General features: G+C 42.5%; 1 protein-coding gene and 1 pseudogene across 7 annotated transcripts in view; one reads left to right on the top strand and one right to left on the bottom strand.

Annotated features, from left to right (window-relative positions):
- The window catches only part of PCGF5 (polycomb group ring finger 5), a 129,811-nt gene extending 118,698 nt beyond the window's left edge, over nucleotides 1-11,113 (bottom strand). For 4 of the 7 annotated variants that reach the window (XM_057506071.1, XM_057506073.1, XM_057506070.1 and 1 more), the window contains exon 1: nucleotides 10,448-11,113. In XM_057506071.1, coding sequence (XP_057362054.1) covers nucleotides 10,448-10,989 — 542 coding nt within the window. In that variant the 5' untranslated portion in view covers nucleotides 10,990-11,113. The remainder of the gene's footprint in view (nucleotides 1-10,447) is intronic. The other 3 variants (XM_036924830.2, XM_036924900.2, XM_036924478.2) reach the window with 3 other exon arrangements.
- A 6,750-nt stretch (nucleotides 11,114-17,863) lies between these two features.
- LOC130684613 (ADP-ribose pyrophosphatase, mitochondrial-like) lies at nucleotides 17,864-21,686 on the top strand (annotated as a pseudogene).
- The last annotated feature ends 4,695 nt before the right edge of the window (nucleotides 21,687-26,381 follow it).

Genomic DNA, 26,381 nt, shown 5'->3' with positions numbered 1-26,381 from the left:
TCACTGTCATCCTAGAATTTTGCTTTTCTCCTGTGTTTGAATCCTACTTCCAGCATCCCATATATTATTCTTTCTTGGTTGATGTCCACATTTTAATAAAATATACCACCCAGTACCTTCCTCTAAGATGATGCATAAAGAATAAATTTTGGAGATCTTTCATGCCCTCAAAACATCTTTATTGTGTTGGAATTTCTGGACTGAAAATAATTTCCCTAAGAATTCTGAAGGAATTGATCACTGTCCTTTAGGTTCAGGTATTGCTGTTAAGAAATCTGGTGCCATTCCAATTCCCAATCTTTTTGCATGTGACCTGTTTTGTCCTCCTCACCCCAATGCCTGCAAGATTTAGGATATTCCCATTTTCTTAGTATTTTGAAATTCTGCAATGATATGTCTTGTATGTTGATTGCGTGGGTCTTTTTTCATTCATTCTCTTTTTAATCTACAATTTTTCTTCCTCCAGTTCCGGAAAAAGATCTTGTATTACTACTTTGGTGATTTCCTCTTCTCTGCTTTTCTCTGTAGTCTCTTTCTAGAACTCTTATTAGTATGCTATCATACCTGCTAAATTGTCCCTCTAATTTTATTTCTTCTTTCCTTTTTCTATCTTGTAGCTTGTATTTCTATTTTATCTTCAGGCTCTTCCAATGATCTTTTTGCCATCTTATTTTTAATTTCCAAGATCTGTATCTTATTCTCTGATTATATGTTTTACTGATCCATTCATACTTTATTAATTATAGGTGGGTTCATTTTGATTATTTTCATTTTCCTTCTCCTTGCATTTGTTTCTCCATGGTTTTTTCCCTCATTTGATGTGATTTCTGCTTTTTTGTTGTTGTTGAAAGCATTCTTCAAATGTCTCATTGTCATTGGCTATATGTATTTAAGAGTAAGGCACTACAAGTTCATTGCAAGTTCTGTGATCATGGTGTAGACGGAGTAGGGCTCTTGACTAGTGGGCTCACTGTAGGAAGAATGGGTAACAAGTCAGTTTTTCATTGTGGGACCTCAAATGTCAGTATTTATAGGTCTTTTCTCTTGGGCTGTTCTTTTTACTCAGAGAAAAGTCCTTTCCTTCAATATCTTGCCTGGGCTGGCAATTACCTGGCTCTCCTAGTTTTGGAGTAGGTGAAAAGGAGCATAGGGTCTCAGTGTTCATGTGCATAGTTTCATTAAATGGGAAAACTCCATTTTCAGTTGACTAGTTCACTCTCTTACCCTCTTTTATGCCTGGTATACCTAAATCCAGATCCACTAATTTACTTTAATCTCTCCAGATAAAAAAAATGTCCAGTCTCCAACAAGAGCTTCCTCTTGTTATAGGGGATGGGGAGAGTCTGAAGGTATAGGTCCTTTTCCAGACTTTCAATAACAGCTTTATTTTCAGAGAGTCTCTAATTCCAGAGTCTTTCTGGGATTCTAGAGGATAAATTGGCTGTTTCTTCCCGGTATCTATTCCCAGCCTCCTTTAACGGCACATCAGGATCAACTTTCTCCACTACACTAAGTCAGTTGCCTCAGGTCTATTTGCTTTTCATCCTATAGTGGTGTTTTTGGAGAGAGTAATAGTAAACAAATATTCAGTCCATCAAATCCTAATGTGAAGTCCCAATAACTAAGTCTTACAACCACAGAAAATGTCCCAAAATATGAGCCTTTATCAATTTTGTGAACAATGATAGCTTTTCTATTATAAACACACTTAAGAAGCTAAAATACTTTTCTAATTATTTTAATGCTCATTTTCTTTTTTAATCTTAAGAAAAAAAGAAACTTTTCAAGAGAATCCTTTTCTGGATACCACAAAAGACTTTTCATTTATGGACTCATTAATTTAGTGTTAAAATGGTAGAATTTAGAACACAGGATTATAATTTTTTTTTAAAAAGTAGGTTTTTCAGGCAATAAAGCAAAACACATTGACTACTTCTTGCCACTCCAAATCTAGCCTATGGTGGCCTGAGCTGAAAGGTAGTTGCCTTGCTAATGGCCAAGTTTTTTCCAAGAATACCTTTAACTATTGCACTTTCTCATCATCAATACTGGAGTCTTAGCTGTTTTGCTTCTAAGACAGGCAGAGGATGATCAGGACATTTAAAAAATAATTAAGCACAAAGACTTTTCTCACATCCAAAGGATCATAGTGTTTGCACTCTTAGGCTGTAAACCCAGGGCTTGTCATGAACACTAAAGTCGTCAGAGTAAAACACTAATATTACATCTTTGATCAAATTCTACTCAAAAGAAGCACAGATTTTGGACCTGTCAATACTTATAACTGCCTCCTATTACTACTCATGACTTCCCTGAAAAGAAAACCAATCATCTAACAAAGAAAAAGATTCCTGTGGGATAGAAAGTATTCTGTTTCTTGAGTTGGGTGATAGTTATATGGATGCTCACTTTTAAATTTATCATGTAAAAACTGTATGTTTTACATTTCAGAAGTTACATATGTATTATATTTTACAATAAAAATTACTTTTTTTTAACAGTTAAAAGAGAAATAGATAAAAAGGCAGAAATTTCCCTTGCCATGAAACACAGCGTTTTAATCTTACTAACCAGAATTATTACACATGCTGACGTGCATAAAGGGAGAAAAGTCATCATGATTTACCTTAAATGACTAAATCAGTCCCATTAGCCTTCAAGTCATCTTAGTTGCTTTATTTGAAACAATTTTTTAAAAGTTCTTAAACTTCATAGTTTACCTTGATTCCATATGGTAATATCGATGCCTTATATTTGCATAACACTATTTGCAAAGAGCTTTCACACCAAATACCTGGGAAAGAGAGCATGTATTATTTTTTCCCATGCTACCGATGAGAAAACTGAGGTGTTTAATATTTAATTAGTAAGGTCGTTAATGGGGACAGAATCGGCATTAATTCCAAGTGCCATATGTCCAATAAAGGGCTCCTTAAACATTTTATGAGGAGAAAGAAATTTCCACTTTTCCAAATTCTGAATTCAGAAACAAGATATCTGGTGGTCTCTGCTGTGACATCTGTGCATTTCCTAAGATTCCCAGGGAAGATTCCACTAGGTATGGCTGTGAAGTTGATTAATGAAGGACCTATGCTCAAACTGTTCTTAGTCACTTTGCTCACTTCTAGTTAACATAAAAATGCACCTGCCACCTCAGAGGTTGGTCTAATGCAAACAAGAAAGCAATGACCTTATGTTCAAAGGGAACAAATACCTCTTTCCCACTCACAAGGTTTCTAAAGGAGAGACATTCCCTGTCTGATTCTGTCTTCTTGCCCTTCACCATATTCTTCCCAGAAAGGTGGCGCAATTTGGCTGGCTGGTATGTGACAGCTTCTGGTCTGTTTCTCAGTTCTCAAATGGGTGGACTTTTTCTATGAAAGATATTAGCATGAGAAATTTAGCCTCTTTCTCTTTCTAAATGAACAGTGAAAGACAGAAACCTGGTATTTCTGCTCTGCAGCTTCAAAACTTTCCATCTGGTAGGTCATTCTATAGTCTAGACTAATGAATAGGGGGTGCATTAGACCATTTTGGCCTTTGCACCAAACTTTGTCTTCCAATCTAGCCTTCATCAATAATGAAGTTTATATTTTGCCTATGTGCTGATTCTTCTCTGTTCTTTAATTAGTGGGAAAGAACTGGTGATTTTCATGGGCCCTCCTGAAAGATGCCATCACCTATCTTTCAGTTAGAAGTCAGAGCACATGGACTTGATTCCACAGCTCTCCTCAGTGGATCTGTGCCCATAAACACTGGTGTTCTAAAAGCAGTAGGCTAGCTTATGGTGAGGAAGCTTTCTAAGATATTGTTCAGTGGGTATTTTAATTATTTCTTCTGCCCTACAGGGCAATACTAAACTGAGATTCAGGGATTTTGGTTCTTTCCAGAACCAGCTCTGTTGCACATCTGTGAGTTAGGGCAAGTCACAAACCTTTTATAAAGTCTTTAAAAAACTTTAGCTTCCTCATCTTCTATATCAAGGAATAACTTCCCTATTTTTAAGGTACTTCCCAACTCTGTGGACTAAAAGCACAAAAAGGCTTTAAGTAATGTATTCCAGAATTTTTAAAGCAGACATTGACATTACTATATAATCATGTGACACCTTGGCCTCATATTCCCTGAAGATCAATGACCTTCCACCTCACGCCTGTGTCACTTCACCATCCTCAAACTCAGCCACACTTTGAATTTACAACATTGCTCATAACTGATCCCTCCATAATAATTAAGATACTCTGAAAGTTCCTCATGCCTTTTGCCACTAGCCTGAGAACCACCCATCCACATTCCTACTTCTCCCTTTCCTCTGTTCTTGCTGAACCAGGTCCTATACGTTCTAATCTCACAGCTCCTGCTCCTTCTCCCAGCCCATCAACATTTTAAGTTTCACTTGCCTTCCTACTCAACCAGGGACCCATATGGAGCTGGCAGTTTCAGTGATACTCACACCATCTTCACTTCCAATTTTCTGAGCATTCCTGGAAAAAGTCATGAAAATGGGGAAGATTCACTGCATCACAAGTCTAAGGCCAAGGCCTCTTAGCAATCTGTCAGGGTCTCATTGCCTTTGCCTCCCTGTGGAGCTCAGACCCACAGCTACTCCAAACTGCTCCCACTCTCCTCTACCTCCCAACTTTCCTGCTGAATCCCACCTTCCTTCCTGCAAACCCTGGCCTCCTTTGGGTTGTTTTTTTTTGCCCTGACAGAAGGGAACCAACCCATTTCAGTTCGAAGCAGCCACTCTCTCTCCCAGCTTCAAACTTTCCTCTGTAAATCTCAGTCTCCTTTCGCCTTCCTTCAACCTCTTTTTCTCTCCCTGTCATATCTGTTTTTCCAGGAATACTTTACCTGTGTCATGATCAGGGTGATCAAATAATTTGTTATTCAAAAAGGGACATTCCTTTGAAGGAAAAGTGGGCATTATTTATCCAAGTATTTGTCATATTTGCCCAAATACCATCCTGTAATTAAACTGGACTAGAGTTGTGAAGTGAGGCTGCCCTGGGCACTCTGGATGTAGGGTACTGGTCTTGCTCCTCTCCCTCCTACCTGGGGAGGCCTGGGGCATTAATTACCCTCCCACTCCCTCTCTTGATCTTCAGTCCCTTTCTCTCCACTGACAGCCACGATATTCTCCGGCCTCTCCTAGGTTTTGTTTTCTGAGATTTTCACAGTCCAATCGTAGTTCACATTTATTTTCTCCATTTGCTTCCCATTCAGGCACCCCTCAGATACCTGGCTGTCTTCTGTCTCTACTCCCCAAATGATCAGGATCCTGAAGGCTACTGACATGGTCTCACTGAGAAAACTAAGGACCTCTTCCCAGTCCTCAATCTCAGCCTCTTTACCTATCAGCCTCCTCCAATTCTTTTTTCTCACCTTTCTTTACCCTACCTGTTCCTCATTCTCTAGCTACTTCTTTCTTCTCAGCATCCTGTTAGCCTCTTTCTGTCTTCCTCCAAGTCCACAAATTCTGGTTTTTCCAAGGCTGTGCCCTGGCCCTTTATTTTTCTTGTCCACACTCTGAACTCTTTTCACAGCTTGCCATCCCCCTTCATGAGGATGCCCCCAAATCTTCCTGTTTTTAATGGCTCACATCCATCTGGATGGTCCATAGGCACAAAAACATTAACATATCCAAATTCAAACTTATGATGGTTTCCATTAATTAGACAAATATTTGCTGACTGCATATGCCTTTTCTTTGTTTTTCTGCAACCTCAACTCTGCAAGTGCCTTTATTACTGGCCCTTCTGACAATTTCAGTTCCTGCCATTGCTAACAAAAGTCACTCAGCTTCCGTCGTGGATATCTCCATCTTATTAGTCAACAAGTCCTGTTGGATTTACTTCCACAGAATCACACCCTACCCACCTGTCCCCACCCTATTTTAGGCTCTCATTGCTTCTCTTCTGGAGACTTTTTTAAAGCTTTCTAACTAGAACTACCCATGGCTCCTCCCATGCAGATTAATCTTCTTAAAGCAGAGCTTTAATCACACATTCCCTCACTTAAAATGCCTTTGATGGTTACCTACTGCCTACTAAAAAGACTTCTTAGCCCAGCATTCAAGATACTCCCATTATGGTCCTAACCTTACCATCTAGCCTTCTGTCCCACTATCCTGCCTCCAGGTTCCTCTCTCTCCAGCTTAACCCCATTTCTCTCCATTCCTGAATGTGCTCATATAGCCTTTCCTTCAAGTCTTAGTACAGGTGGGTCCCTATACCTCTGCCAGTTGAAATCCTACAAGTTATTTAAGGCCTTGCTCAAGATTCCTTAAGAGTTCCCCAATTTTTCTTTCTCTGCAATCACAAAGCATTTTCTTTATGCCTCTCTAACAGTTCTTCCATGAATACAACCTACAGCCTTTGGTTACCTGTCTTAAACTCCCTACATAACTCTTAAGCTCCCCAAAGAAAGGGTGTCTATGCCAGGTTAACCCATGCACTCCTTATACTGCTTTATTGGTACAAAGCTGAATGAGACATTGAAATATTCAAGTTAACTTTGTATCCACCATAGAGCATATAAAATAATGAAAATGTACTTAGAGTTAATTATGCCAAATTCTTAAGAAGGCTTAGAAACTAACCATTTTTGTAGTTCTTATTAGATCAAGGATATATGAATCATTTTAACTAAAATTGCAGTATTGTGCATTCTTTACTGGTTCTTTTAACTATAGAGATGGACAAGATCTTAGGGATCATTTAACTTCCCAACACTCCTATTTCAACCACCAACTGTCCTGTTGAGAAAACTGAGGTTTTGAGAGATTAAGCTATTCCCATGGTCTCAAAAATAGCAAGTCATAATTATAGCCGTTACTATTTATTAGGGGACTAGTGTACACTAGGCACTCTACATATGTTAACCCCACCTCACAACAATCCTTCGGGGTAAGTAGTTATTGCCTCCATTTTAGAGATGAGGGAATGTTCAAAAAGTTAAGTAACTTGCTCTGGAGAGTCCTGTTTGTTAGAAGCAGTGCTGAGCAGCCCCAATTCTATCTGGCTGTAAAGTATGGCTTTTCTAATTGGACACTCTGGCAGAGGCAAGATCTACCAGATGTCTTGACTCCTGTCTCCTACTGCTTCTCCAATGAATAATTATGCCAACTAAGCAAGCACACACACTTGTAAGTTGTAAGCCATTTTATTTGAAATCTTGGAGGCATGAAAATTACAGCTTCACTACTATAAAGTTCTAAGGTTAATTACTGGCAACATTTGGACTCTCTTGTTAGAAAACTTCTTCAACATTGAATAGATACATTTTCCAGCTTTTTCAGTCCTTAAGTATATTTTAAATTTAAAATATTTTGCCCAACCACATTCAACAAGTATTTGTTGAGCTTCTAGATGTCCAAGGCACACGGGAGGGTACAAAGTTGAAAAAGACAGATTTACTAAGAGTTAATAAGCAAGAGGCAGATAATCCATTAATGGTAGGAACCACTCCTCACCCACCTATGGGGGGCTCTGGCTAATACAAGGACTTCCAGCAAGTCAGGACACGTGGTTCTAATCCCCGCCCCGCATCTTGGCCAAGTCATCTCAAGGAGCCTTAATTTCCTCAGCAAAGGGTTTCATAAAAAGGAATGGACTGTGCTGAGCAATTTCAAGGTCCCTTTTAGATTTAAATTTCTATTATCTCTGAGTTCCCTCTTAAGATTATGCTTCTCAAAGTGATTACAGCTGTTACGAAAAGGGAACTGCTGGGTGCCTACTCTTCTTTAGCAGTGACTCTGGAAGTACTGAATTCTAAAAATATTGCTACAAAATTAAAGCTGACTAACATGTTCTAAAGCTTAGTGTTTATAATAACATGAAGTTTACCAAAGTTTATACTCTAAGAAGGTGGTATTACGCATTACATTTGAATCCTCATTCCATTGTATATTGACTTATAGCTTTTTAAAAATTCTTTACAAATACATTTAAGATGTTTAAAATACAATCTTAAATAATTCATATAAACTCTTTGGCGGAGTTATCAACATTAAAAACAAAGTAGAGTTAAGGCCTCTGCAGAGATGTAAATCTTGTATTCATTTAGTTAAATTAATACTTCATATTAAGTGCTACCTACTATGGACCTTCCTGAACTGCAGTTAAATTTGAGCTGGTGCACAGGCAGTGGAGAGGGAGGACTATAGAAATACAAGTATTTCAAATACGAGTAGAAACATAGTTCTGTGGGAACTTGATTTTGCTAAATCCATTTCAATATCCTGCACTTTTTTTCCAAATAGCACAGATAATACTTTTAATGATCCACTGACTTATACAGTAATTTTCTCTTAACAAAGCTCCCATATGCCTTCATACTCGGCATCTTAGGATATGATGCTCAAACCCACCTTGTGCTGTAAGTTAACAGCACACAGAAGGAAATGAATCAAAAGAAAATTGGAAGGAAAAAGAAGAAGAAAATGAGAACTGTACCATCTTAGTGCCTTGCCCACAAAAGGCAATAAATTTCAACTGTCAAAGTCCCACCAAAAAATCAGGAAAAAGGAATTTATTCATTCACTACATCAACAAATACTGAGTGCCTAATATATGCCAGACACTGTGCTAGGTGCTAGAGTTGGAGTAGTAAACAAACAGGCAAAAATCCCTGCCACAGTGCAGTTTACATTCTAGTGCAAAGAGACAGGACTTAAGGATCATCTAAACAAAATCATTTCAGATAGCGATTAAGTGTTGTGAAGAATATAAAACAGGACTGGGGGGTGGTTTCTGGGATGAGGGATAAAAAGCTACTTGAGGTGATCAAGAGGGCCTTGCTAAGTAGATGCCCTTTGAAATGAGCCCTAAAGGATGAGAAAATTTTACTCTTAATCCTGTAAGGATGTAGTGGGGTGGGGAATAAGTCAAGTTAGTCTCTAAGGGTGGTCACTTTGGTCGAAAGTTCTGTATTAATGGAAAAGTATGTTCCCTTTAGGATTGGGCTTTTAAAAAGGAAATCTAAAAACCTTAATCTTTCATTAGGATTCCTCTACTTAGGAGCCACTTATTTTTCTTTTAGATCCACTAACTTTTTAAGTTTTGCTAATTACTTTAGCGATACTTAAGCTGAGACAATTACTAAAAGGATTCCTTCAGAGCTCAATGCCTCACGACACCATCCAAATTCTGAATGAGACGGGACCCAGCCCTGCAGCGAATCAGCGCTCCTCCACCGACTTATTAATGTAGCCAAGTGGAATCTCCGTAACTCTCCCAATAACGTAAAACAAGCCTGGGAAATTTGGGGAAACCGACATCCCCAAAGTACCCCAAAATTAGGCAGGGGGGAAAAATAAGCCGCCAACCTTTTGCATTAACTCTTCCCCCGCCCCTCCAAGCGTCACGCTGCAGAAGGGCCGCTGTCCCTGGGTCAGAGGCACACCGCGAGTACGCGCGCGTGTGTGTACCCCGCATGAATCATCGGCGCCCGGTCCGCGGGGCGATGATTCATTCACCGCCCTGGCGCTCGCGGCCACACGTTCCGGGCGTACTATGACGGCCGCACACGCAGCCTCCTTAATATTAAACAAATGTTTCAAAGTACAAACGCTTAGGGCCAGAAACGTGTAGACCCAGGCGAGGTGGCGGAGGGGAAACGGCACGTCTCGGCCGATGCCTGAGAGTTCCCAGGGCCGCGAGGGGAGCGCCGGGCACGTCCCTCCGCCCCGGCCCCCCCCTCCGGCACGTGCGCGGGCGGCTCCCGCAGGGGGCGCGGAGGGCGCACAGGTGGGTCCCCGCCCGGCCGTGCCTCCGGCGCCTCACTGCCACTCGCAGAAGGCCGACGCGCCTTCGCCAACGCGCCTCCCGCTCGCCCCTTTTCTCTCCGTGACAGCTTATATAATAACCAGAGCTAATCAAAACGGAAGCGACGCGCGCTGCCCGGGCCCGTCTCCCGGCCGGGACTGGATGCTCGCGCCGCGAGCCAACGGGCCCCAAACTAGGCGCCCGGGCACGCGGCTCCGGGCGGGGAAGGGCCCGAGCGCCGACTCGCCTCGTCCCTCCCCCGGGAAGGCGCTGCTGTGGCCGGTCCCCGTCTGGAAGCCGCGGGCGTCACAAACTGCGTCAGCTTCTTCAAACACATTTCATGGTCTCTCTCCAGCCCGGGAGCCGGCGGCTTCCGCGACGGGGCCGCGGCCGGGGCTGGAAGGAGCCCCTCGGGGGAGGAGAAAGTTCCTCGGGGCCCTCCCCGCGCCCGGCCCCGCCGCGCCTCCGGCCCCTCTCCGTGCCCCGCCCGCCCCGCCGCGCAGCCCGCACCAATGTCGGCTTGGGCAACTTGTGACCCCCGGGCGCCGGGCGGCCCCCGCCCTCCCGGCTCGCCAGGCGCCGGGGCCTCCCCCCGGCCCAGCGGAAAACGGCGACGCCAGAAACTTCCCCGGGCCACGCCGGGCGGGGAAGCCGCCTGCGTCCCCGCGCATCGCCCTTACCTTGCTCTCGAGAGGCCACGATCCGGGCGGGCCGCGCGGGGCGCGTGGTGCGCGAGCGCGCGCGTGGGGCGGTAGGTGAGGAGCCCGCGCCGGCGGGGGCGGGGCGGGGCCGCGGGGGTGCGAGCGGCGCGGGGGCTGGGGGCTGGGCCGGCCCGGCGGGTGGCGGGGGTGAGGAGAGCCGAGCCGGCGGCGGCGGCGGCGGCGGGCGCGGGGCGAGCGCGCCGAGGGGGCGGAGGAGTTGCCGTGGGTTTGTTTACGCATTGCTGCCCGGCTCGGGGCACAGCCCGCACTCCCTGATTGGACACAAACTGGGGCACAGCCTCTCGCCGCCGCCCGCCAGGCCTCCTCAAGCAACCGCCGCGCAGCTCCCGGAGCGCCCTGCCCGGCACGGCCCGCGGCAGCGCCCGGGCCTGGAGGGGACCAGTCGCGGCGGCTGCGGGGGGTGCCCCACGTTGGCCCAGGGCTCGCAATCGCCCACCTGTAGTGACCCGACCTTGGCAAGGAGAAATTTGAAACTTCTGGGTCTGGAGACTACATATCATCTAGCCGTAAAAGGGGGACTCCCCCCGGAGGAAGCTTGCCCTTGAGTGGATAGAAAAGCAGCTCAAATGTTAATGTGCCCCCTCCGCGGCGATGGTCCAGCTGAGGCTTCCTATGTAAGCTATCTCTGGGAGCTGGCATTCCCTGCCCCTGCCTCCAGCTTCTCTGCTTGCAATCTGTCCTCCACACAGCAAAGTTGCCATTCCAGAAGTGACCTTGCCTCACGATGACCAAGATCCTCTGATGACTCCCCATGGCCTCAAGCCCCCATCCCTCAGTCTCAGAGTTTTCTCTCCCAGTTTCTTTCCACAACTGGGCCTCCACTTTCAGTCTCCTCTCCACTGCCCAGCCCTCACCCCTAAGCCCCTATAGACAGCACCTCGGATGCCTCTGTCCTTTCCCAATTGATTTGGATCCTACTCTGTTCTCTGCCAGAAAACCAGAAAACCCTGTAGCTCCCTCCACTTTTCAAGCCCACATAGACTCGGATTTCCTACCATCTCTGTGCAGCTTCCCTGACCCCCATGCAGACCCCTCCCTTGTGACTGGCATCAAGTCTGGCTTGAGGGTCAGACATGTGCCTACTCTGTGCCCCCATGAACCTGTGAATTCCTTAAGAACAGGAGCCTGGTTTTAACAGTGCTCTGGGGGTGGGAGAGATGAACATTGTAAGAATAATTGTCTCTGAGTGTCTGTAGCTCTGCTGGGACTTGAGAAACTCAAGAAAATCTCCACCAAGAGGGTTTCCTAATAGACGGTCACAACCCTCATATTGCAAAAAGCAAACACTTCCAAAAACTGACAATGCCGTCCATCTCTCCTGTGTCTGTCTTCTCCTCACCACACCTAGCTATGTGTCCTCTATACTCATAATGATCACTTAACAACTGTTGGAGGAATAAAACTGAAGTGCTCCTTAACCTAAGACTCAGGTGATCAAAGGGAATATAGTAGCACATCATGGAAGAATAGACATGAATGGCCATGAACCCAGGCATTTCACCGATAATTCCTAGGCTAAGAGTCCCCCAACTCTGGCACCTAATGTGGCTTTGTCACTCTTCAATCAAACACTGTAGAAGTGCACTCTGACCTTTCCTGACTCTTGGGATGGCTGGATTTCTTTCTCTCTCCAGATGCTCTGCTTCCGGTCTCCCTGGGAAAGCTGCCTTTGAACTCGGAGGATGAACCCAAGTGAAAGAAGTTTTCTTTCCCAGATACTTCAATAGTGATGAGTTAATGCAGTGAATCTGTTACAAAGGTGTTGAAAGAACTGGAAGTACAACATGGGGAAGGTGAGGCAATACTGAGATCACCAACTGCTGGATGCATCTCCTCCCCTGAGGCTGGAGGGGCAGAGGAGGGAGGCTGCCAGAATCAGGAAGGGCTTGTTCACAGGGAGCTAGAGCCATGCCACTGGAGATGCCTCCCAAAGCAAAGAGAATGTGAGAAATCCCCTGGCTTCTTTCTTCTTCCCACCCTCCGGGGCCATCCATTGTTAGAAAGCAGAAGCCAGTGGGCAAGATGACAGAGGGCAGGGGTCAGACTGCTACAGCACAGTCAGAGCAGGAAAGGAGGCTGGATCTAAAAGCACAGTGGCAAGTGACTGGCACTCTGGGCTTGGGTGTGGCACCTGGTTACCTCTGGGACTCCTCCTCTGGGTCAGATTCTGCAGGGGTGCACAGACTTTTTCTTTCCACTCCTCAGAACTCCTTTCCTCTTTCTTTTTCCTCTCTGCCCTTTTGCTTCCATTTCCCCTTCTATCCTCTTCTCTACCAGGATTCCCTTATGTTTCCTTTTCCTCTCTTAACTTCTCTAGCTCTGGCTCCTGTTTTTCTCTTTCCATTCCCATATATATAACTCCTGACTTCTCTTTCACCCATTAAATCTATTCTCACCTCTGCTTGTGCCACTCCTTCCTGGGCAGGATGGCAGCCTTCGTCAGCATGACAGAGATGAGCGGGTTCTTGTGGTAGACAATGGAATTCGGAGCTGTCATATTGTTGCCCCTCTGGTCACTGTAGTAGACATTTCACATGTTATCTCATCTAATCTTCACTACACAGCTACTCGCTGGCCACTGACTATAACTTTGGTGGCTTCACTGTTCCCGTCACAGGGAAAGCTTTACTACTGCAAGTCATCAACAGCACTACTGACAGTTCTCTTATCTTTCCTCAATTTTAAGTGTCTCCCTCCAGCCTTTCTTCCTCTTAGCCTACATCTTTCCCTTTCATTAACACACGTAGTTCTCCCAAACCCCCAATCCAAAGATTGAGAATGGCTCTGGAGGAGGTGGTATTTCAGCTGGCTCTTGAAGGATGGATAGAATATTCCAAAACATGGAGATTGAGGAAGGGCATTCTTGGTGAACCAGGGAACAATATGGTCCCACTCAACTGAAACACAAGGGATGGTTAGGAAAAAGACACCAGATTTCAGAAATTTGCCTTTAGACTCAGTTCTCTAAGAGGGAACAACTCAGAAACACAGATTAATCCTAAGTATATTAAGTATGGGTATAATTAATAGAATTTGAATCATAACGTTTTAAAGCCAGAAAGAAATCTAGACATTGTTTGGCCCAACATATTTATTTTTAAGTGAGATAATTGAGGCTTTGACTCAGGTAACTGAAGTTTGACTAACCATACTCAAATGTTAGGTTATACGACCTTGAATTTCCTGTGTTTTAGCTTCCTCGTCTATAAAATAGGAAAAATGATAGAATCTACCTCAGTGGGTCATTGTGAGAATTAAATGTTTTTAGAGGCAAAACACATAGCCCAGTGCCTGGCATACAGTCAGTCTTCATATCATTATCATTTCCTGTGGCTATTCAGCTAATAAATTCCAGGGTCAGAACGGGTCCCCTAAGCCTTTTAAGCTGTAGTTGAAAGTCTTCTCTGCTACATACCATAATAACACCCTAGTTACATCTTAGGGTGTGTGTTGAATGCCATCTGTGAAAATACAGTGCTCCTCTGGTCTGCTGTTTAGAGAAGTTCTCTGTTACCCTTCTAGCTCCCATTCTTCTATATTTCCTGCTGCCTGGTCTGCCACCAGCCTCAGCAATCCTACTGTGCAATCAGAACTGCATACTATAACATTCCAGGAGAGGAGGAGAACATGAAAAATGAGTGATACACATGTACTTCGTAGTCAACAATACAGTTTACAATTTCTAATGCAGACAAATTTTACTAATTTAAATTTCAATGGGCCAAAAAGTCGACGTAGAAGGACTTGAACTGTCTTTCATTCTGCAGTCTACAGAATGTCAAACCTACCAACTCAAATTTTGGGACCAAGAAAAAGCAGTCCTTTAATTGAGTGTCCAATCCTTCAACACAATTGTCATGGAAGAGAATCTTCTTTACCCCTCTACTTTTCCTTTCTGGGTCCCTGATCCCACTTTTCAAAGCTCTTTCAGTCCTATTATCCTCATGGAGTCCACTCTCTGTACTGGAAGCTCGTTGAGCCAACGAACCACAATTTCTTTACCTCTTATCCCTAGCTCAGTGTCTGGGGCAGAATAGGCACCCACATGTTGTTGAACTGACTGACTTGAGCAATTCCACACATATCAAAAAAGATCCCTTCCTCCTCCCCCTTCAAATCTTTGTCTCCTTCGGTTGACTGTCCTTTGCTACTTATCAGCTTGCTATACTAATTCACTGGAAAGCATGACAGCAGCTGGCTGTGAAATAAATGTGCATTTTACAATACAAACTACATTCAGAAGGGCTTATTTTAACAGTGTAAATCCAAGCAGTATTTTAAGAGGGTCAGGAAGACATTGTTTTGGGGCAGCTGGACTTTCCTAACACCTTCACATCACACCACACAAACTGAAGCTTCTTTCTCCTATAAATTTGACTTTGTTACACATTTTACTGTAGGTTAATTTGTAGATGGCCTCCATTCTACGTGTGGCTGTATTAATTATCCTGCCTAAATTATTTCTTAAAAGGCACAGTTTTCTTTAATTTTCAAAAAAATCAAGCATTGTCCCTTTTTTTTCTTTTACTTCAAAACCAGACTAACAACCCAATACCTTGATCTCTCACTGACTCTTTAATCCCTGAAATCCTCCTCCTACATTCTATATTTTATTTACATGCTTCGTCTAGGAAGCTGAAAAGAATCCAAAGGATTAATCCTAGATCAACTCCTCATTTTATAAAAGAGGAAACAGGCGCAGAGATGTCAGGGGCAGAATCTTAAGTTCCCAAAACACTCATCCCATGCTCTGACCACCTAAAAGTAAACTCAGCATTGCCAATTGCTCTCCCGACTTCCCGATTTTTGCCTGTGATCACCATCCTTTGGGCCCTTTAGTATTAAATTGGGTGATTTTGACTCTTCTTTTCAGGCCCCCTTCTCTTCCACTTCAGGTTATCTCTCTGACTTATCTTTCTAGTCTGAACTGGCCCATGGTTTGAGGCATTTTCTCTTTACAACTGTGTTAGTACAATAGGTCGCTAGTGGTTTCATTGTCTCTCTCCAAACTCCCTCATATACAGAGTAAACCTAGGAGAACCACCTTAAAAGAACTCAAAATTTTCTCATAGTTATAATAAATCGTGTCATTTTGCCATATAAAATCAAATTCAACATTCATTTAGACTGTCAGTAAATGCAAGTTTATTATTGTTAATCCTTTCCAGTTCTGAAACACAAACCAGTAACTAGCTGTGTGACCTTGGGCAAGTTATTTAACTTCTATGATCTGCAATGTCCTGTCTGTTAACTGGTGATACTACTGATGTATGTGCCTAACTCATAGAGTGTTGAATAACTGGATGGAATAATTCATGTAAAGTGACTAATAGTAATAGTTGTGATAGTTGATATTTGTTGAGTCTAAGTACAAACTAGGCATTACTCTAATCTCTATCTCATATTGACCCTATAACATAGAGTCCATTATTATTTCTAGATGAGAATGCTAAGGGCCAAAGGAGTTAAGGAAGTGCCTAGATCAACAAGCCAAGAAGTGGGTGAACCAGGATTCAAATTGGGTAGTCAAACCTGGCAAACCCATATGTCACAGACTGGTACATAGAAAGCACTTAATTGATGATAGTAATTTTATCGTTGTTAATTATTATCTGTATCATCACCCTACAGAGAGGAGAAAACCTTTTCTCTTGTTTCCTTCCAGATTTCTTTCAGAAGCTGAGCCTTAGCATCACTTTAGGAAGAAATGGATATTTCATGATAATCCAATTTTCTGGGTACCACTTATTTCTGCTTTCCAAAGAGAGGTTAGAAGGATGGATAGGGGTTCTTTCACTGCTAAGGTCCTATGATCACCATGGTCCACCCCATCCTTGCCCTGCCCCCCATGATATTCTTGATAAAATGGGAACCACACAGCAATCACTGATCTAGGAATAGTTCATAGTGACAGGCCAAAAATTTGTTCTCTGATTGTGCTTTAAGTTATTTTAGGGCTTTCTTATGGATTGGACCAGAACATTCTCTGTGTCTAGCTCTGTTTTTCTGCTTCAGACATTTCTGCCTGAGAAGACAGTTTAGGAAAAAGAACCTCCCAAGTGGCTTCCCAGCAAACAGTCTTTCGGTCTACTATAGTATTTCATTTCCTTCCCTTAGGACACCTTTTGCACCATGATCATTAGACGGTCTGATTTAACCATCTTCTTCCCTTTGATGATGCTAAACACAAAACAAAAACCCATCATTACTGGTTTTAATGTCCCTTTCCAGGTATTCCATGAATGCCTCTTTGGCCCGCTGTATCTGTGCTGTGCTTGACACACAAGCCTTCCTTGCTCCCTTGCTGTCCTCAAGTGTCTAGTACCCCCTAGGCAGCTGGTTGTTTATATTTGAACATCTGGTCTTCTTGATTCATGAAAAAAACTAACCTTGGCTTCCCAATAATGAGATTTTCATAGATGCTAGAATCATAAAATGTTAAAGCTGGAAGGACTTTGGTAGATAATAGAGGCCAACCGATTCCTTTTATATTGAGGAACCATGACCCAGAGAAACTGTGTCAGATGTAAAGATGCACAGTCTATGTTGGGAGGAAGCTAAAACCAGAACAGACTAAAGACCTCTACTGCACGTGTTCCTTCTGAGCTAGATTTTGAGACTTGGGAATAATAACATGAGAAATTTACACAGCTCTTCTTCCAAAATGTTTAAGTTTTCATATCAGTGGTTTTCCTAATACATTTCTAGGAGGCTCAGAGGAATACGAATTACATGATTGAAAAAAACGCAGCTATAGGAAGGCATGAGTTACAGAGCTGGAACTGTGTCCCTTAATAATCACCTTTCTTTTCTAGTGGTACTTTGTGTGGTGCACACAGCAAATTCTCAACAACGATGAGGATGATTGTTAATGATGACCAGGTCTCATATTTTTTACTCTCAGTCCTTTACTACAACTGTGTTCTCTAGAGTCCCAGCTATTTCTGAGTTTCTAAGTTTAGAGTTCTTTATGAGGGCAATGGATGGTCGTTGGTAGCTGCCTTCCATAGTGATGATGGTGAAAACTTTAAATGGTTAGAGATCTACCCCCAAGCACACACACACACATTTTTAAAACTGTTCTTAACGTGAGGGTGAGGAACTTGTGTTTTCTAAACTTGTGTTCCTAAAAATATTATCAGCTATCACATAAAGGAAGCATTTTCTGGTCAAGTAGTTTGGAAGATACTGGACAAAACAGAATTGAGCAGTATAGGTTTTGTTTTCACTGGAATTCACAGGATCTTTATACCACTAGTGGAATCCTGAATTTCTAAGGGAGGGTGATGAATTATGTAGCATTTTCCAGTACATTTGGCCATCAAATCATTTATTCCTTGAACATCTTACTCACAGGACTGGCATAACATGGAACAAACTTTGGGAAATGTTAAATATCCTCTGGATTTCAATGAGAGTATGCAGTACATCATTTGCTCTAAAACTGTTTCAAATGTTAAAATACCTTTCCCTAGGGTTTGTTTTCTTAGATATAATGACTTAACCTGGGATCTTCTCATTTCAGGACCTAGAGAGCATTACTGCTCTGCCTGAATATCTCCAGAGAAATCATAGGCTGTTTAACTCTGATTTCATATGTGAACTGCTCAATTCCCATAATCATTTCAACTGCCATTTTCTAATCTATGCAGTTTTCAAGGTGCAGGGTCAGAAAGTTAATAACTATAGTAATAGAAACTAAAATTTTTGAGTGTGTACAGTGGGCTAGATATTGTGTTAACAGCTTGACATGTAACATCCTACTTGTCACCACAACCCTATAAGGTAGATATTACTTCTATTTTACACATGAGGAAACGGAAGTGAGCTTAAGTAACTTTGCCCAAGGAAGTTCCAGTGAAGGGGAAGCTGGAATTGAACCTGTTTATGTTCAGCTCTTAAAGATTACCCAGCACTGCCCACCCTTCCAATGTTAGTTCTATTTTTTTAATGTATGTGTTGCCTCCCCAACTCCAAGTGGAGGTCACACGGCCCATCCCGCAGAACAGTCCTCCGTGCTTGACGTGGCACTGGCAGGCTACAGCCAACGCTCCTAGGAAAAGAAAGATTCCGCAGCTTGCCCCAGCCAGTCAGCTTGTGGATGATGGACCCAAGATTGGCAACCATCTCTCATGCCGCACACATCACACTTCAAAGGAGTTTCTCGCCAGGACCATGCTGGGCGCACCAAGTGAGCTCTCCTTCCCCTTTGAGGCCACACTCACTAGGCTTTTGAGCGTCCCCCAGCCCGCCACACATTGATTCTGCCCTCTCCCCAGCAGACGGCGTCTAGACGCAGTGAACTAAATCTGCCTCTAGGGGCTAAAAGCCCGGTAAGCAAGAAAGCACTTAGGCAGTTTTGTGCCGTTGTGTTGTGGTGTTTGGATGACGTTCTCAACCCCAGCACGTGGAAGCCCTTTACAGATGTGGAAATCTTTCAGTGAAGTAAATACACAAATGACGGGCGTTTTTATTTAAACACAAAAGGGGGCGCTGGGCTGGGGTCGTGGTGCGCGCCCTCATGCGCGCCGCAGCGGCTGGAAGCCCCGCTGAGAGGCACCTAAAGCCCCGCGGGCCCCCCCGCGCTGGATGGCTGGACACCGCCTGGCAACGGCGGCGGCACCCCGCTCCGGGACCCGGGCCTCTGTGGCAGCCAAGCCCAGCCGCTTTCCCGGCATCGCGGCCAGCTGGAGCCCGTGTTCCTTACGTGGATTTCCCCCAAACTTCACCATGTCAGGTTCGAATGGTGCTGAGAAGTCCCACAAGAAGGCCAAGACATCTCTATGGAGAGAAGTCAGGTGCCGGAGGAGGAAGTGAGCTGGCTGGTTGGGTGGCTGGATCACAGGCCTGTGGGGTACACTGCCAGTTCCGTCTTGGCCCGACCCAGGTGTGCAGAACCGTCACTGGGCAAGAGGAGCTTTCTCTCCTAAGTTTAATGAGAAGGATGGGCATGTTGAGAGAGAGAGTCAGAATGGTCTGCATGAGGTGGGAAATGGTGGCCATAAGAATCCTGCCGGCCGGACAGGCCTGGTGGACAGAGGGCTCTTGGGGCGTTGGGGTCCCAAATCACACTGCAGATCCCATTGTAACCAGGTGGAAAAAAAGTTGACCACCCTGCTTCTGAGAGAAACATCCTGCAGTTTGTAGCCATCAAAAGAAAGGACTGTGGAGAGTGGGCCCTCCCTGGGAGATGGTGGATCTGGGAGAGAAGATCAGTACCACACTGAAGAGAGAGTTTGGTGAGGAAGCCATGAACTCCTTACAGAAATCAGAGCAGAAACACAGGAGCTGGAGAAACAGGTGAACAAACTATTCAGCCAGGAGCATTTTGTGGTCTATAAAGTCTATGTGGATGATCCTCGGAACACAGGTAACGCTTGGATGGAGACAGTCTGTGAATTATCAGACGATGAAACAGGTGAGATTGTGGATCACCTTCCTCTGGAAGCTGGTGATGATGCCAAGAAAGTGAAATGGGTAGACATTAGTGATAAAGTTAAGCTTTATGCCAGCCACTCCCAATTTATTCAGCTTGTGGCTGAGAAACGAGGGGCCCACTGGAATGAGGATGAGTACCTGACTGCCAAGGAGAGTGGCTGGGAGTCTCAAAGGCCTTTAAAATGAATCTGGTGGATAAGAAGCAAACAACCCAGAACTCCCACTGAATGGGACAGGGAGGGTCGCTTCTTTTAGGGATGATTTCCAAACCTGCTCACAGAATGAAGGCTTTGGATCAGGGAATAATACTGGACAAACACAGAGAAGCAAAATCACAAACTTTCAGCTTTCCAATTGGAAGAAACTGAATATAGTCACCTGCTGTATATGTTGTGAACATGGCCTTCACCAAGTCATACAACTGTAACAAATTATACAGTTCTCTGAAGAATTATTAATAAAAAAGAAGATAAGGTCTTATACCAAACACAGCCTCTAACTTTTCAGCCAGCTTGCATTTGTCAGTTCTTTCTTTAAGGTGATAAAAATGAAGAAATGTACTTTTGAGTGTGTTAGATTGTGGCCTAATGTATAATCTGATTTTTTTGGATAACATTTGTTTTTTCAAATTTAGCTTTATGTAGTCTTGTATCTGTCGCTTTTAAATATGGAAGATCTTTGGTTATTCTTGTTTTTTGGAAACTTCAGTTTTATAGGGCTTTCATCTCTATTTTAGTCTAGAAAGATCAAGCATTTGTGAACCAGAAAAAAAAAAATGTAGCTACGAACTGAGCTTAATATCCAGTCCTCTGGTTATCAGAACTGTTTCCGTCTGAACAGAATGGACTAAGCTCAGGACATTTGTTTCATCTCAGATGAGCCTACAAATGTGAATTCCTCTCATAAATAAGTCTTTATCAGGGGATTGTGTAATCCCAGCCTAATAAAAATGTAATTCACACTCACCTTTCCTCAGTTAAAACAAAATATAATAATAGAGAAGGTGTTTATAGTTCACTCTGCAAACAATCAAGAATAATGGTATTCCAATAGCCACAAAAAGTGCAGAAATACATTTCTTTCTTTTCTTATCACCTAAAACAAGCCAGTTAACTTTATTAGTATGGAATACAACACATGAAAAATTAACTAAAATCACTGCAATCAGCCTTTAATGACTCATGAAAGTGGAAAAAGGCTATTGCAGACCTTAATAACCTCATAAGAAAATACTTTAGTAGTAGAAAATACCGTAGCTAACACATATATTCCCCTTACTATGTGCACATGCTTTTTAAGTGCTTTCTGTTAAGTGACTTATTTATTCCTAAGGATCACCCTTTGGCATCCTTTTGTCACAGTCCAGGCTCCCTGGGCAACAAACTCTGAGAGAGAGATTAGTATTGCAAGGTGTATTCTTTATGAGTGGTCCTGGGATCAACTCTTGGGGAAGAGAGGAGAAGAAGCAGGACTGAGTAGAGTGAGATGAAGTTGGAGCCCATGAAGTTCTCAGCCACCTGCCACATGGAGCTCTGGGGGCTGAGAAGGCTCTTCCAGCTCCCCTGAACTGGGTCAAGGGGTTCAGGCCTTTATATCCCTGTTGATAAGTCACTGGATGTGGGGTGCCCCAGAAGGAGATATGACCTTGAAGAGACAATTTCCTTAGCCAAGGCAATCCCCCAAGAGGGCTGACTGCTGAAGGCCACTCCCTGCAGCTGAGAAGGGGAATCTGGGAAAGGCAGGGAACATTATGGGGTCTACCACATATTGCTACCCTTATTTATTTATTTATTTATTTATTTATTTATTTATTAAGGTATCAACTCTTATAAAGGTTTCATATGAAAAACATGTGGTTACCACATTCACCCATATTACTGAGTCCCCCTCATACCCCATTAAAGTCACTGTCCATCAGTGTAGTAAGATGCCACAGAATCACTACTTGTCTTCTCTGTGCTACACTGTCTTCCCCACAAGCTCCCTCCCACACACCATGTGTACTAATCATAATACTCCTCAATCCCCTTCTCCCTCCCTCCCCACCCACCCTCCCATACCCCTCCCCTTTGGTAACCCCTAGTCCTTTCTTGGAGTCTGTGAGTCGGCTGCTGTTTTGTTCCTTCAGTTTTGCTTCATTGTTATACTCCACAAATGAGGGAAATCATTCGGTACTTGTCTTTCCCCAGCTGGCTTATTTCACTGAGCATAATACCCTCCAGCTCCATCCATGTTGTTGCAAATGGTAGGATTTGTTTTTTTCTTATGGCTGAATAGTATTCCATTGTGTATATGTACCAACTCTTCTTTATCCATTCATCTACTGATAGACACTTAGGTTGCTTCCATATCTTGGCTATTATAAGTAGCGCTGCAGTAAACATAGGGATGCATATGTCTTTTTGAATCTGAGATCTTGTTTTCTTTGGGTAAATTCCTAGGATTGGACTTCCCAGGTCAAATGGTATTTCTATTTTTAGTTTTTTGAGGAACCTCTTTATTGCTTTCTACAGTGGTTGAACTAATTTACATTCCCACCAGCAGTGTAGGAGGGTTCCCCTTTCTCTGCATCCTCGCCAGCATTTATTATTCCTAGTCTTTTCTATGTTGGCCTTCCTAACTGGTGTGAGGTGATATCTCATTGTGGTTTTAATTTACATTTCCCTGATAATTAGCAATGAGGAGCATCTTTTCATGTGTCTGTTGGCCATCTGAATTTCTTCTTAGGAGAATTGTCTGTTCATATCCTCCACCCATTTTTTTAATCAGTTTATTTGCTTTTTGAGTGTTGAGTGTGAATTCTTTATATATTTTGGATGTTAACCCCTTGTCGCATATGTCATTTACAAATATGTCCTTCCATACTGTATTGCTACCCTTATTTTATAGATGATATAACTGAGGCACAGAGAGGTTACAGAACTTGAATCAAGTTATACCATCAGTGTTTTGTGAATTAAAGCATAGGCTGTTGGCCTCCACAACCCCCCCTTGATCATGCCATAGTCCCTCCAATAGTACCTCCTATAGTCTCCAGGCTCCCTGTGCACTGTTTCTTAAAAAAAGAAAAAAGAAGAAAAAAGAAATTACCATTCTCTCTCTTCCTACATGCACATTTGATCGGAGTTCCCCTTTCCCCTGAAAGACATGTGCATGGTTTCATTTGTTTTTTTCTTGAAAGATGACGTATTTAGATAGGTGATGACAACTGTGAAAAGGTTTACCCATAGATACCCATTTTGTTCCTGCTTGGGAACAATTTTAACACATTGTTTTTCTTTGTTCTGTAAGTGCTTGTTTTTAGGGTGGAGCCATTTGTCCTATATATTAGTCTCATCTCAGTAACTTTTCCAGGTGAGATATGCTCCCTTGTCTTTATAATTGAGGCACCTGGTTGACCTAATATATTATGAATATTCCTAACCTACTTCATTATTTTTATTCAAAATGTAAGCTCCTAAAAGAAAATACACTTATACACACACACACACACACACACACACAAAATCATTGTAAAAACCTGAAATAATGAAGATCTAATATTTCAAATTAATTTATTTAGAACTGAATTTTTTGTTTTTTTTCCCCAGGTAAACTGTCCATCACTCTTCCCTAGCAATTGGTACCAAAATCTACCCAACTTGAACAAGAAAAAGAATTATGTTGGAATCCTTGCTTTCTGTCACCTTTTACATCTAATCCACTTTCAAAATTTAGTCAGCATTACCTCCAACAAAATATATCCAGAATGATTCACTGCTTTCCACCCTCATCTCTCCTCCTGTAGATGAATGAGATCACCTCCTAATAGGCCTTCCGCCTCATACTCTGGTCCTCTGCAGGTCATCTTCCACCAAAAATGAAATGACATTTTCAAAAATATCAGTCACATCATGTCCCACCCCTCTTAAAACCATCCCGTGTTTCTTTACATAATAGAAAACCACAAATTCCATACTGAGGCCTACCTGCTTTGGATGATGCCAATCCTCTCATCTGACCTGAGTAGACCACCTGACCATTCCACCCCGAACTAGTCTCGCCTTTTTTCTTCCTGGCATATTTCATATTTGCTTCTGCCCCAGGCCCTTTGCTTTGCTTTTCCCTGTTTAGAATGTCCCTTATCTTCACAAAGTCAACTTCTTTGGTCAGTCAGATCTCATTCAAATAACACTTCCTTGAGTTTCCCTGGCCACCTAATCTGTTTCCACTCTCTTACCCTCTTTTATTTTCTCCATTACTTGGCACCAGCTGAAATTTTCCTGCATATTTCTGTCTACCTGCAAGAGAGTCTAGGAATTTTTCTCTCTTGTCGACTGCTATACCCTCAGTATCTAGAATAATGTCTGGCATGTCAACAAATTGCTTGCTGCTGTAAACCATTTTCTATATATTCTTCCCTCTTAAAAAAAAAACAAACATATATATATATATGATCACATTACCCTTGACCCAACTTTATTATTTAAAAATTTTTTATCTTGTAATAATTTTAGATGTAAAAAAAAGTTACAAAAGTACACAGAGTTCCTGTGTAATCCTTCATCCAGCTTCTACAAATGTTGAGAACTTATTTGCATAGTACAAGTATTGACACCTGAAAATTAACACTGATTCAATACTTTTTACCAATAACTACTCTATAAATCTTATTCAAAATTTACTAATCATCCCACTATGTCCTTTTTCCATTCTAGGATGCAAACATTCCACATTTCATTTAATTGCATATGTCTTTTATTTCCTGCAGTCTGGGAAAGTTCCTCAATTTTTTTTGTCTTTCATGACCTTGACACTTTTCAAGGTACTGGCCAGTTTTTTTAATAGACTGTCCCACAATTTGGATTACTCTAACATTTTCTTATGACTAGATTGAGGTTATACATTTTTGGCATGAATATCACAGATGTGATGTTTGGCTAAAATTTTATATTAAAAAAATTAAGGTAAAATTACCAGTGTAATTACTAGTAGGATAGTAAATAGTATATGCTCTATTTTAAAATAGAGGAATTTTATTTGGAAATTCACTGTGGAATTTCTAACAATGTTGTACTACTTTTATGCATGTGCCCATACACACACACACACACACACACATAGAGTTCAATATATGTATTCTAACACTCCCATACCTCTTCAGTAAGAGACAGTGACCAGGAAGCTCTGAATTTCATTCACTATCCTCTCTGTCCTCTTTCCTCAAGTTCATGAGATGACATCTGAATGCTTTGTTACCCTCTGTATCAGTTTCCACACACACACACACAAATCCTGCAAATAATCCCAAAACACTGGCTTAAAACAAAACAAAACAAAACAAATCTAGTTTAAAAGGTTGAAGGTGACAGTTGAGGCTGGTTTGGACTGAGTGGCTATTTCTCGTATGACTGATCACTTATCTGGGAGTTGTCTGACTTTTTGGCTAATCTAGGATGACCTCAGGTGGGATGACTGAAGAGCATCTGCTCTGTATCACATGTCTCTCATCCTCTATCAGGCTAATCCAGTCGGGTTCTAGTGACAATGGTAGAGGGCCAAAGGTCAAATAGAAACATGCAGAAATTTTTGGGTCCCAGGCTCAGAACTGGCACCAAGTCATTTCCCTGCATTCTATTAGAAAAAACAAGTCATAAGGTCAACCCAGATTTGATGGATGGGGAAATGACTCTACCTCTTTAGTGAGAGGAAGTGGAAAGTCACATGGCAATAGGCATGGATACAGAGAGGCATGAGGAATTGAGGCCATTTGAATACTCAATAATCCTACATCTATTTTTGCCTTTTCTTTCCTTAACAGTTTTATTAAGATATAATTCACATACCATACAATTCACATAAAGTGCACATTTAAAGTGTACAACTCATTGGTTTTCACAAGGTTGTACAACCATAAGAGCAATCCCTTTTAGACCATTTTCACCACTCCATGAAGAAACCCAATACCTCATCTAAGAAGGTTTCTCTGACTCACATGGTTCAATTAATCCTTTATTCCTCTGTGTGGCCTTGTATATTTTTCCATTGTGGAACTCCATTACAATTTATTTTTATTGAAGTCACAGACTGTATCTTGTTCATTTTTATATTCCCAGTGTTTAGCACAGTGTTCAGTCCACAGTAGATGCTCAATAAATGTCTGCCAAAAAGAATTTAGGTGATACCATGTTCTGCCTGCTCAAGCTTGCAATTTACCTACTAACATTTCTCAGGCTCCTAGCATGAGTCCATAAGTATTTGTATTGGTACAACTTTCTGCCACTTTCTGCAACTGGCAACTGTTGGGCCATTGTTCACTTTGATGAGTCATTTCCAGTTACTCTCAGCATGCTGCTGAACATTCTCTTTTCTTTATATCAGAGTCTTTATCAAACAGGATGACAAACTGTCAAAAGTGAAATTATGGGGAATTACAAAGAAATAGGATGGTGAGGTTTGCTTCATCACTTGCTTC

The sequence above is a fragment of the Manis pentadactyla genome, chromosome 8, assembly GCF_030020395.1.
Source record: "Manis pentadactyla isolate mManPen7 chromosome 8, mManPen7.hap1, whole genome shotgun sequence".
Taxonomy (NCBI): domain Eukaryota; kingdom Metazoa; phylum Chordata; class Mammalia; order Pholidota; family Manidae; genus Manis; species Manis pentadactyla.
Note: the sequence above shows the minus strand (reverse complement) of the source record. Positions and strands in the feature narration are given on the sequence as shown.